At 40.4% G+C, this 13,807-nt stretch overlaps 1 protein-coding gene across 1 annotated transcript in view; it reads left to right on the top strand.

The window, feature by feature from the left end:
- Window positions 1-13,298, top strand: part of APOBEC2 (apolipoprotein B mRNA editing enzyme catalytic subunit 2) — a 65,078-nt gene extending 51,780 nt beyond the window's left edge. The window contains exons 2-3 of the mRNA XM_068269376.1: window positions 260-663; window positions 7,689-13,298. Of these exons, the coding sequence (XP_068125477.1) occupies window positions 524-663; window positions 7,689-8,253 (705 nt within the window). The 5' untranslated portion in view covers window positions 260-523 and the 3' untranslated portion in view covers window positions 8,254-13,298. The remainder of the gene's footprint in view (window positions 1-259; window positions 664-7,688) is intronic.
- The last annotated feature ends 509 nt before the right edge of the window (window positions 13,299-13,807 follow it).

The raw sequence follows: 13,807 nt of genomic DNA, 5'->3' as shown, positions 1-13,807 counted from the left end.
TATTGTACAATTCAAGCTTGTAGCAGACTTTTTTCCATGCACTCCAGCACTCTGGATAACAAGCAATGCATGAATTGGAACCTGTCAAGAAACTTGAAGAGGCAAGACATGAATTGAAAGTAGAATCTTTGATCCTTTATTGTAAACCTGAGAAATGTTTCCATAGTTCCCACACCTGTCATTGCACATAAATTACAGTGGCTTTGCTCTTCCCATCAGTTCTGCTATGAAATAAAGTTGTGTTCCTTCTGTTCATTAGCTGCAGGCTCCAGGCAGCGAGGACTGGAAGTGAGTGTCAAGCAGTGGGGAATGTCCATTCCACAAAGGTCACCCTGTCGCTGTCACTCCCTGCTGGTGCCAAATTTAGAACCTGGATAAAACTGCTCTCCACCCAGCTCATCTGTCAGCCCACTCCTGCCTCTGTCAGTCTCCGAAAAGCCTCCCAAAATCCCTCACTGCTGCTTGCCCCTCTCATGGTGCTTTTCTCTTCCTAATCAACTTGGAATAAATACTTCAATTCAACATGTCCTCTGGAAAGAATGGAAAGAACAAATCACAGCCTGCTAAGGCTCCAGAGGAGGAACCTAAAAATGCAGAAAATTCAGAAGGTGAAGCCAAAAAGCCAGAACTAGAAGAATTGCCACCCTTTGAGGTGGTGGAGGGGTAAGTTGCTTCAGTTTCTTACTCTGGATGGAAGTGCTAGAAATGCATCAAACATAGGTGAAATGAACAGGGTATAGTATTAGTAAGCTCTAAATATACTACATTTTTATTTTATTTACTGTCATTTAGCAATAGAAAATGCTGTTATTAATAATTAATTTATATTAATCCAACAACAAAGAATGCATACATTTTAAAGTAATTTTAAAGTAAACTAGTCTTGAGAGATGTTATAAAGATATATACACTGCTGATCCCCTGGAAATTTCTTTCTGCCTAGGCATAAAGATAACTCGCTGCATATTATACTCTCAGGAGACAGGATCACCCATGTGGAGCAAGTATTCTGGTCAGACAGTCAGGACATATGATCAGTATATGTTTTTCAAGGCTCTATAAGAACTAAAACATCTAATCCAGCTGGTTGCTATGAGACTAGGTCTAGACTCTAATTTCCCTTCTTTAAAGGCGATTATAACCTAGAAGGGAACTTAGATGGCGGGCGGCTGCCATATTTATTTCCTCTTAATAAATGACAGATAAGCTGGCTGTAATGATGACCTTTTGGCATCAGCAGGGTCTGAGTCACATACCTGGAAAAAGAATGCAGATAATGTAGTCAGAGCACCTGCTGCAAATGTCTATGCTGAGTCAAAGACTAGTGGTTAGTGAAGAGTGAAAAAACTTGGACCTGAAACTATGTAGGGGCTAATCAGGACAAGGAACTGCTGCTGCTCTATATACCTTGTCTTTCTTATAAGCCGTGCTGACATTTGCATAGTTTTCATGCTTGTTCACCTTTAGGGGTTGGAATTAAGATGCTCATAATTCTGATTTGATGCAAAGTTAATACTTCAGTCATGCAGCATGGACTAGGACCAATCAGATGTTGCTGTTGCCTTTAACTGGTGCCCTTCCAAGCTTCATACATGTACATAAAAAATTGAATCAATTTGAATTACTAGCATCTCATTCGCCATCCCTACTAAACTTTAAATTTAATGAAGATTTCCTGAGGCATCGCTTTAAGCATCTCCATTGGGGGTATTTTTTACTAACTTTTCAGCCTACCCCAACTCCTTCCAATATGACTCAGGTATGGACAGCAATATTTTACCATGCAATAGCAGGCAATTGTTAATTAGTTCAACCCTTGTTTGCTGGATCATTCTTCTCTGCTGATGTCTCCCCAGACCCCTGGATATACCTTAGTAAATCAGACGCAGAAGGTATGAGGCTGGCTTCACACTAGGGACTTGATTCACTAACCGGCGCTAAGTGTTAGCGCCGGTGTGAAAAGCCATTTTTTGCCGCTAGTGCGCGCAAACTGCGCACACAGCGCGGGTGCGCCGATATTAGTGCGCGTCGCACCCGCTGCCCATTAAACGCCGGTGCGACGATAACGGTGCATCGGGTGCCCCCGAAGTGGTGCATCAAAGCGCTACTTAACAGGCACCCAATGCGCCATTTTCGTCGCACCGCGCACTATTACCCACAATGCGCGCTGTGCGCGTATTGAGCGGCGCTGTATCTAATGTGTGGGCACAAACCACCTAACGCCGTGGTTTGCGCACACTAAGACTTAGGGCACACTAACCGGCTTAGCGCCGGTTAGTGAATCAAGCCCTATGTGTGTTGCATAATGCACACGATATAGTGTGTATTAATTCAAAACCTGTATGCAGCGAGTTAGAATAATGCAGAGATGTCCCATAGAACTGCAGGGGCAGTAAGTTGACATGCAGAATTATTCTGCGATCCAACAGATAGTGTGGGTGGAGCCTTTAAGCAAACCTGTGACTTTGGATGGGGGTAGTCAGATACTTACATCGGTAGAGGGAAGCCTCTGGACTCTTACATCCTCTTTCATACCCCTGTCGCTACCTGGGACTCTCTGAAAGTTTGCAGCTATGCTCCCATCCATGAACAAGCATGGCCGCACTGCACAGGTGTTCTGAAAGCTCGTGCCTGCACAGAAGCATGAAGCCGCTTGTGCACTGCAGAAAAAGCCATGCAGGAGTGAGGAAACTTCTACAGACAATAGTTACAAAAATGAATGATTTATTGATTTATTTTAGTAGTGTCTACAAAGGTTATAACTTTTGTCAGATGTCTATTGTTGCCTGACTTCCTGCTGGAGAGATTTCTCGTACATTGCCTTATATTACTGGTAACAGGAAGTGAGGGGACTCCTTCCAATGAACATATTAGCAGCAATAGAATCCTGGCTGGTATATATTCTAACCCTTCTGGGTGATATTCAAGCACCCAAGAAAGTGCTTTATTGGCCTTTTTTACAAAGGCACACAGGCATTTGATTCAGTGGTTCACAAACATCTCCTCCCATGACAACTGACACTAATCTCTCCAAGTTGGTCCCAATGGCCTTGTTGTGTTTGTAACCATGATGCAAATCCCAAATTGAAGCACTGATGCTGCGTATACAGTTTACATTAAATTTGCATGTGAACCAGAAAAGTTAACATCTTATTGACCATTTCTTCTGGTGAGCCTTTGGCAATTTATAAGGAATATACTGATAATGTAGATTAATACTTCTTGGAGAATCTCACTATACTGCTGGGAACCGCAAACCTTTCACTTCTTGCTTGTGGTATTCACACATAAAATGCACATTTACAAGCTAACGACCGCCTAACGCCGATAGGCGTCGGAGGGTCGTTAGTGGTATAGCATGGAAACGGCCGCTCGATCGAGCGGCCTTTCCATGCCAGTTCACGGAGACTGTCTCCGTGAACAGTGTGCGAGCCGCCGATAGCGGCTCGCACGCATAATGTAAACATCCGGGGAAGAAATCCCCGCTGTTTACATCACACGGCGCTGCTGCGCAGCAGCGCCGTGACGTAGATCGGCGATCCCCGGCCTCTGATTGGCCGGGGATCACCGGCATCTGAAAGGCAGAAGCCTATCCTATCAGGCGCAGGATGGAACTCCGTCCTGCGCCACTCACAGGGTAAGGGAGAGGGAGGGAAAGCCGGGGAGGGCGGAAAGCGCTCCGGAGGGGGGCTTTGAAGAGCCCCCCCCCGGAAAGTGCGGGTAGCCGGCGGCGATCAGACCCCCCCAGCAGGACATCCCCCTAGTGGGGAAAAAAAGGGGGGAAGTCTGATCGCCCTGGCTATTTCCTGATCGGTGCTGCGGGCTGGAGAGTCCACGCAGCACCGATCAGAAGAAAATACCCTGGTCCTTAAGTGGTTAATAGAACCCATAGGAGTAAAAAAAAAGACCTAATCAGAAGCATTTATGTCATCTAAGATCACTAGCTGCAAACAGGTTATGTATGGATGCATTTTATTTTCTTTGAAAGTAGGATCCCTGGTATTTGGTGGGTGGCATAGGGGAAGAGTGGAAGAGATTGAGAGTGGCTTTTCATAGTACACATCACCCAATATACACCATCATTTATTTGCAGTGACAAATTACATACCATTCACACTACAGCCCCAAAGGTACAAATAAGTCAATACTTGTATTTACTTATGAATCCTGACCCCATATGAAGATACTCAGGACCATCAACAGGTTACCACCAATAGGCCACAAGCATCATAATGAGGGAGTGAAAGCTAGCATGAGCTATATGGGGATCTGTACACTAGCAGCCGCTTCCACTAAACTGTGCTGAGACTTTCATCCTAGTGGAAGGTTTTACTTCATGAGTCACCAATGACTATTCCATGACTGTCTTCCTATCATGTTTTTAATGTTTCCATAACAGAGACCGTACAGACCTTCTCTCCAGTTACTCTGACAGCTGCTCACTGCTCAGCAAACAATAGTTAAATATTCCTGAGGTTATGCATCCAGCCTTACTCCTGAGTTCTAGAGCCTACTGGAGCCAGCGATTTATATTCAATAATGGAATTATTTTTTCACTGAACAAAGGTCACTGAACAGAGGAGGGATGCTAGCTACTCTCCAATGATACATCTGATAAGGACAGCTAGGGTGAATTCTTTGAACTGATTTACCAACAAACTATACATTTGGCATATTGCTTAAGACATCTGCTTTGTGTAGGGCAGACAGGTTTGTAAGTCTCCTTGCTTGCACATACTTTTTCAGTTATGCCCACAAATGGGTTGAGGACAGGGCTTTGTACTGTTCACTCTATAGCTTGATCTTGTTGTCCTTAAAGTTCAACTGAAATGAGAGGGATGTGGAGGCTACCTTATTTATTCCATATTTATTTTGTTTTAAACAATACTAGTTGCTTGTCATCCTGGTAATCTTTCTGGCTTTAGTAGTATCTGGATCACACACCTGAAACAAGCATGCAGCTAATCCAGTGAGACTTCAGTAACATCTGATCTGCATGCTTGTTTAGGGTCCATGGCAGAGGATCAGCAGGACAAATAGGCTGTTTGTATTGTTTAAAATTAGATAAATATGGCAGCCCCCATATCCCTATTATTATTTATAGTATTTATAAAGCGCTAACAATTTACACAGCTCTGCCCAATAGATAAATGGGTTAACATACAAGGGAAAGGGGCCCATATACTGGTCAATTTCAGCCATCAATTCTTTCAAATCAGCAAATCGATCAATTTGCAGCCGATTTTAATCGATTTGATCTATCTGACATGATGGAAAATCTAGGTCGATCTGCTGCTGGCAGCAGATTGATGGCCCATAGAGTTGCATTGGATCTAATAGTGCAAAAATGCATTTAGATCAATTTATAGATCCAATAGATTTCAGAATTATTTCAATAGATAGATTTCCGATAGATTTTCAATAGATTTCAAATCTGAAATATGTTCCTAGTGTGTGGCACACATTAGATATAATCCTGTCATATTCTACAGAAATCTATCTGATGGTCGAATCTGCTGCAAATCTATAAGGGTATGGCCACCTTAAGACATACAAGGAGCTCACAACAAAACAATATTAGGCTAATTGACTATCAAATGCTAACTGCCTAGAGGCTTAGCATAATTCCTCAGGCATCTTCTGTTTAGAGGTACAGTTCACTAAATGTATGCAAATTTGTGACTCCCTGGCATTGTGATGTAGTCAATAAAAAGTTAAATATTCAACCTGTAAATATTGATGCACAAAGAGGATGCCTTGAACAAAAAGCCACATTTATACTTTGCTAATATAAAACATGTGGAATGGTTAAAAAGCAAGTTATAAAGAATTTACCCTAAGTCTAAGTACATTTCTGACTTTAGCTTTATATATGTATGGTTGTCTTCTAGAGTCTAGCTCAGGGACTTTTGTTTTTTGGCCATAAACCCAATTAACTGCTACAATAAATGCTACATATGGACCAATATACCTGTAGATATGATGTAACAACCAGAAGATTCAAATGTTCCCATAATGCATTGGGACAATCATGGCATCATTATACTGAGGAGGGCATGTTTATCTGCAGGACCTTTGCAGAGCAGCTGGCTTGGAGTATCCATCACAGGTGCCTGTCTCACTCTGCCAGATCATAAAGCTGGAAGTATCTGCACATATCTTAGACTTCCAATAGATATGTGATAATTTCCTGAACTGACAGATGAAAGGACTCTCATCCTTCTAAGGGCTCTAGACTTCAAGCGTACAACAAAAATCAGTACATAGCAAGGAAATGAACAGCGCTACTTAAAAACAGATGAGTGCCTACCTGCAAAAGAGTGCAAGCCCCACTTATGGGATAAAATACACACTGAGCATACACATGACCTATCTACACCAAAAGCAAAGCTGTTAAGTGGGAGCAGCTGACCAAAAACCAAAAACGAATTACATTAGTACATAGCAAGGAAATAAACAGCGCTACCTAAAAACAGATGAGTGCCTACCTGCAAAAGAGTGCAAGCCCCACATATGGGATAAAATGCGCTGATCCCACTTTTTGTACAACAAAAATTGTCTACGAGTTAAAAAAAAGCTAAAGGTCATCTCATTGTGGAGTTATTGCATTAGGATGAAATCTATCTATCTGAGCTTACAAGGATGCCTCTGTGTCCAGAATATGTATTGTATTGACCTTGTGCTTCTGATTGGTCATGTCACATTCTATAAAAAGTGCAGTTGTCACAAGCAATGCTTCAGCTGGTCTTATCAGTAGCATATAACAAGCCTTAGGTACTGTCTAATACGGCCCATTCTCCCAACTTAAACAGTAGCCCTGCTTAACTCTCTGAGAATACGCTTTTGTAACTCCTATTTCTACTTTGAGATATTCCAGGATTAGTTTAGCAATGACAGATGATAAGAGAAGCCTACAGCAAGCCTAAAAATAGCTTGAAAATGTCTGTGACACAGAGAGGTTACAGTGACAGATGCTTCTTGCAGGGCATCACAATCATGCAGGCAAACAGGGAAAGCATTTTGTTATCTCCAATAGAGTGACACTTGTATAGAGAAACTGGTGCACATGGAATGCATTTATCTCTCGAAAGTATGACATGGATACAAGCTCTGTACCATCTATTGTACAAGGCATCATAAAAAGAGAGCTTTCAGGAATATATTACTTCTAAAGACAGTAAGAAACAGTAAACTTTGTACCACTGTCTATGAGTAAAAGGAAACCTGTCTTGCATTTGAGTATGGAACTTGTCCTTCCCTCTGTAAGGTCACTATGACAGGTGGAGTAAATTATAGGGAATATTATTTCTTTGTTGGTTTTTGCAGAGTTAGCTTCTAAGCTATGATATAGATATTCTAATTGTTATGCAAGGTCATAACTATAGTTGACAAAGTCTCATAACTCAGACAGCTGTCTCAATGGCAATCCCAGCACTGAGACCTCGACCATTCTTAAACAAGAACTAAAACAGACATAACATTATCTTGCGGTACAGTAGGAATATATCACTTTGCCAAATACTACAGCTGACTGAGTGCATCTTTATCAATTCATGCAAGCACGGCACTTGTGAGCCACATGTGTTTGCAATTCCATAGTAGCCTGTTAGTTCCTTATATCTTCATGTACACTTTTTTAGATGAAAAAAGATACATATGTGTAACCATGCTTCATTTCTTACTTCCAGGAGTCGCATTCCTGCCTCTTCCTTTAAGTTCCAGTTCAAGAATGTGGAGTACAGCTCGGGGCGTAATAAGACTTTCCTGTGCTACACTGTGGAAAGGGGAGATGACCAAGTTTTCCGGGGCTACCTAGAAGATGAACATGTTGCTGCCCATGCAGAGGAAGCCTTTTTCACAAATGTGCTTCCACAGTTTCTCTCATCTGGTCCAGCTTCTGTCACCTGTTATGTGTCATCCAGTCCCTGTGTTAATTGTGCTGCCTCCATTGCTCGGTGCCTCCGACGAAGCAAGGCTTTGAAGCTTCGCCTGGTGATGGCCCGACTTTTCCAGTGGGAAGAATCTGAGATCCGCGGGGCACTGCGAGGCATCACCTCCGCAGGCTGTCAGCTGCGGATGATGAAAAGTGCCGACTACGTGTACGTGTGGAAAAATTTTGTGGAGCCAGACATAGTGTTGGATGATGAAGGGATTGCTGAGCAACCCGGTGAACAAGGAGACTTTATTCCATGGGAAGATCTAGAGGAAAATTCCAAATATTATGAGGAGAAGCTTGCAGAGATCTTGAGATGAACTCAACTCAGCTGTAGAAGTGCTAGTGTGCAATGGAAGGCAGATGTTTTTGGCCTGGCTTGTTACTTTCATTGCAATGTTGTTTTGGATTCACAGACCTACCACGTACGGCTAGCTTGATCCATTGCTCCTGATTTACTAACCCATCCCTAGGCTAGAGGTCAATGACGTGCAAAAGTGATCTTGGAAACATGGATTTATTAAATATTGTCTGCTATTACATAGTATTGGTCAATGAGATGCTAGTAATTCTGTCTTACATGGTAATGTTATGCAAACTTTATGAAAATTGGAATAGGCCAGCCCATTTTTTATAATTAGTTTCATAATTAGCATCTCACTGACCATATCTATTAAATAGCCAGAACTTGGCACACTTGTCTGGGCCATATTGGACAATAACAAAGGTTGTTAAACTTGTCAATAGTTTGGTATTCATACAATGAAATGACAGATTTATTAAAGATAAAAAAATAATGATTCTTGCTAAGAAAGGACAACTATCAATAGAAATTTTAAAACGTAAAATACACTCATATAAAAGTACATTTTTTTTCCTTTATGTGTTTTTTTTTCCTATTTCAGTGTCACTTACAGTAGGTAGTGAGACTCTAATAGATCTGTCAGATTTTGGACTAGTCCATCTCCTCTAGTTTCACAATGGGGTGTTGCATAAACTGTAAAAACAGAACTTGCGGAGGGGAAAAGTCATCTCCTGTGTTACGCACACCGTACAACGCGTACGGTGAAGTATATAGTGCATAAAAGCATGTTTCACTTGAACTGTAAATGCGCAAGTCATCAGGCAGGGAACACACTTGTAGGTCCGTTTTCCCCTGCGTTTTCCAGGTTTCCGTCAGGTTTTGCAGTCGCATCTAGCGCGTGCGTTTTTCCCGTTTATGCGTTTGCATGGCATTTGCTGCCATGCAACGTGCGGTAAAAAGCAGAAAACTGTGCGTTTAGAAACATGTAAAAAAAAAAGTGAACGCAAACATACACAAAAGGACGCAGCGCACGCTTTTCCTATGCAAGGCTAATAACTTCAATAGCCTTTACAATCTTGCACGTTTTGCCATTTGCGGCAAAACGCGCAAAAACGCATGTAGTGTGTTCCCTGCCTCAGTAACACCCAGCATGCCTTGCGTTATTCCGACAGATTCTAACGCACCAGTGTGAACGTCCCATTGCAATATAATCTCATCATGTTTGCTATGCAGCTGTATTGTCCGACCCAATGCAACGTGTCAGTGTGAAAGTAGTCTAAATGCGTGTAAGTGCAACCAGATCATTCTAGTACCTCATGATCTTCAGGCTGGTAGGAGAACCTTAGTTAATCTGGTTCATTGTCTTTCTATGAGATGGCAATACTAAATGCTACCTTTATTACTAAAATGAAATAGCTATATTACTGTAGTTGACATAAAATTTGAATCACCATGCAAGATGCAGAATTATTCATACGTCATGTTTTGTAGAGAGTGTAACATTTATAAGCGTATTTAAAGATCAGAGACCACTTAACCAAACGTTTCATGTTGTCTTGTTGTCTTTCAGTTAGGAAATCATACACAGAACTTTTTCTTAACGTGGGATAAAACCCTGACAAAACATTCAATAAAAACGTGTTTTCCTACTTTGTATTACCCATACAGTTATCATATTATTGCTTTTGCAAGTAATATTGTCTGTCTACAAACGACAAGTTCCCAAAGTAAGTTTATCTGCTCTGTAAGCTGCCATTGCATTTTACTGCACAGCTGCTATATTTATATATTATTATGTATCTGGTGATCACTTCTCAGCTGTCTCTGGTTCTACACAGTATGTACAAGTCAGTTTCAGCATGCTGCTGGCTGTATACTAATTGTAGCAACAAACAAAAGATAATGTTATCACCTCTTGGTATGCAGCCAGAAGCTTTAGGAAGTTTCCACTGAAGAACAAGGTGCTGTGTTTAACTATTTGAATGCTGTTCTGCTACACATTTTTTTTCGGTAGTAGATTTTATGCTGTAAATAATCTTTTTTAGAGCAAAGAGGAACTGCTGAGTTTCATACCACTTTAAGAGTTGACAACAGCTCAACAAACTCTGATGATAATAAAAACTTTTTGTGAAGTAGACCACTTTTATAGAAAGAGAAAGCCTGCCAAAGTTATTTTCTAATAGGCTGCAGAACCGTTATGTGCTGGGAGTCACTTGGGACAGATGTTGTCAGTGCGGAGTGACTGGACCTGAAGTGTGATGAATAGAGAGCAATGCAGGGAATGGCCAGTAATCTGAAAAGATGGAGGATCCGCCACTGCTCCCGAGTAAATAAACTCTAGGAACAATGATTAATGATCTCGAAACGTGTGCAGCTTCCATAAAGTGATTGCCAAATATATCTAATGTTTGTTTGGCTATAATCATTCTGTCATTATAAAATAGACTCTTAACTGAGTCTTATGGAAAATCAGTTACAGCTGAGCATGGCTTACCTGACTAAACATCTACCAGTCCAGTGAGGAGAAATGTGACAGTTAGAAAATACCAGTGGCAGAGCAATAGGGGATACAGAGGTGGTGACCGCCCCAGGTTGTTAATGATTACCAATATTCAAACATATAAAGAAGTGATCATTACCAGCATAGTACCATTGAAGAGCTAATACTAGTTGATGGAGTTGGCCCCTCTGGTCCAAGGGCCCAAGTGTGGTCGTAACTTCTTCATCCCCTATTGCTATGCTACACTTAGCTATGCCACTTTAAGATACCCACTAGAAGATGCCCTTGTAATATTTATGAATTGATTTTATGTAAATTATTCCAGCAGTGTTTCTGTTTCACCTCATTCCATTCAGGTGTTATTAAGGGCTTCATCAGTACAGTATGCCACTTCCCGTTTATATCTTTTTTCATTTGATCTTTTTCATTTGACTTTATTTTGTTCCTTACACTTATATGTCATGATAGTTTTGTATTATTTTCACGCACTTTCCCTTTTCAGTTGCTGCCCTATGTGTGTGGATTAAGCCACGTGTCCCTTTAATTTTGTCATTGGTTAGTCTACTTAAAGAGGTACTGTAGTGACATATAGTAAAATGCAGTAAATTATTTATGATACCCACTTTTATTGTATTGTTTCTGATTTCGGCATCAGAAACTCTTATATCTATAGTAGATATATAGCTGTATATTGGTATGAAACCCTGCCCTCCACGTGATGGTTAGCCTTGGTTGTTTTGCTTTGGCTATGTGGAATTCTCTTCCCAGAGCATTCTGAGACACCAGGTTTATTTTGTACTGTCTTTAGAGCTTTCAGTAAACCAACATTTCGCAGGGCTGCACCTGTCAGGACTAAAGATGTTGCCACCTGTAATACATTTCAAAAAATGTTTACAGTGGTTAAACAATGACTAAATCATTTATACACGATTATTATAACGCTCATGGCTGAAAATCAAGACCAATGCTGAGCAGAACAGACTGCCCAAGTAGGGAGTCACACCAGATGGCATTCACATTATACCCATCTTATCCCATTGGGACTGTTAGCAGTTCATTTGTCCTCTACCATTCAAAATTTAAGCATGTGTCCTTCTGAAGCGTAGGCTCTGCTTCTATCCATTGTAATATATAGACAGGTCACATGACAAGTCACATGCCATGTTTACATTTATGTCCTGTCTGGAATCTTCTGCCTTGGCATTTCAAGCAGTGTTGGATGGGACTAATGGGGAGCTGGAGAAACCTGCTGGCCAAGCGGCAGTAACCATCCCTTAGATCAACACTGAGAAAGAGCAAGCACCGTTGGGCAGATTTAAAAGATTACCACCTTTAAACAACCATCAGAGCAAATCTTTTCATTCCATGCTCAATGAAATTGTGTAATAACATGGAATAAACTTGAATGAAAGGACAATGCTAACAAATGTTGCACTGGAAATAATATGTATAATAATAATAGGTATGATGTTGATGGTGCTTTGGGAAAAAATGGCTTCTGTGGAGGTATATTCCTGCTCCATTGAGGGAATAGAATAGAACCTTTCTAAAACCTTTTTATGTTTGCTCAGATTATTTGAACTTACAGGTGTTAGAGGGGACTGTAATCAGTTTGCCCTTAAACATGTGCTTGGTATGAAAAGCAGGGCTTTATTTTTCACCCCTGACCTCTGCATAGACATACTGGCCCATATGCAATTAACTTTTACTCCTGGGTTTTCTCCTAGGAGATAATTGTTCATCTTCTATTTAAAATAATGTTCAGCACTTTGCAACTGAAAAAGTACAAAAAAAGGAGGTGTAAAAGTTCTACTAAAATTATTTTGAGTATTTTCTTGTTTTCTGGTGATGTAAAAGGCAATTAATGACACGTTTGGAAAATATCACCTAGGAGAAAACTAAGGAGAAAAAGTTAATTGCATATGGGCTATTGGGCCTGATCCAATTCACCTTTTCTCCCAAGTTTCTCCTATGATATATTTTTTTAATCTTTTGTTTAAAATACATTTTTAGCACTTTTCAATTGAAGAAGTACCAAATGGTAGGTAAAGATGTCCTGTCAAAAATGAAATGATTTTGATGGTGGCTTAAAGGGAATTTATTGATAAGATGTGAAAATATCACCTAGGTGAAACTTTCACACCTTTTCAATAAAATGCCCTTTGAGCCTCCAACAACCAAGAAAATACTCAAAATAATTTTAATAGTACTTTTTCACCTAATTTTTGGTATTTTTTTCAATTGCAGAGTGATGAAAAAATATTTTAAACACAATATGAAAAATGACCTTCTAGGAGAAAACGTAGGAATAAAACGTAAATTATATAAAGGCCACTAAGTGGCACTTATCATTTGCTATGAGGAGGAGAGAACTAGGAGGACTTTTGTTATAGGCAAACACAATTCTGATTGGGTAAAAAAAAATCCAGAGTGATAGCTCTTTCTGTATAAGAAAAGCGGTTGTGCTTAGAATATAAATCCTAAAATAACACAATGTACAAAAACTAATGACTTAATGTGTTATAGCATTCTGTGTCTGTAATAAATACTGCTAAGCATAATTTGAGTCAAACTGTCTTACTTTTGTGAGGTTGTCACTTTGCACTTTTTGGTCTCTGTTTATCATGCAGCTGTCACCTGCACACTGTGTTGGTTGGTGTTTACACAGCCATCCCTACTTATGTCTGGGTCCCTTGAGGGCAGCCAGTTGGGCAGCAATAACCCCTATACCACTTAGCTGCTCTTTGGACTGGAATGTTAATGAAGGAAATAGATACACAAGCGGGATATTGACAGCCTATTTATGGAAATCACTGATGAAGAAGACATGTTGCAAATAGATCATTTGTGGAAGGAAGTACATACAATTAGAGACATCAGCAAGTAATGGTTATATTTATGTTCAATTTGCTTTCACTCCAGCTGAAACTCCTGTAGTAAAATGATATAGGTAAACCCTGTATATAGATAGAATGATATTGTATAAAAAATCCCTAGGTTCACTGTTCTCAGGCCAATGCAAGCCTTGAAGGCCTGTCCTAAAAATTGCTCGGCTGTGGGAATCATTATC

This window comes from Hyperolius riggenbachi, chromosome 2 (genome assembly GCF_040937935.1).
Source record: "Hyperolius riggenbachi isolate aHypRig1 chromosome 2, aHypRig1.pri, whole genome shotgun sequence".
In the NCBI taxonomy this organism is placed as follows: Eukaryota; Metazoa; Chordata; class Amphibia; order Anura; family Hyperoliidae; genus Hyperolius; species Hyperolius riggenbachi.
Note: the sequence above shows the minus strand (reverse complement) of the source record. Positions and strands in the feature narration are given on the sequence as shown.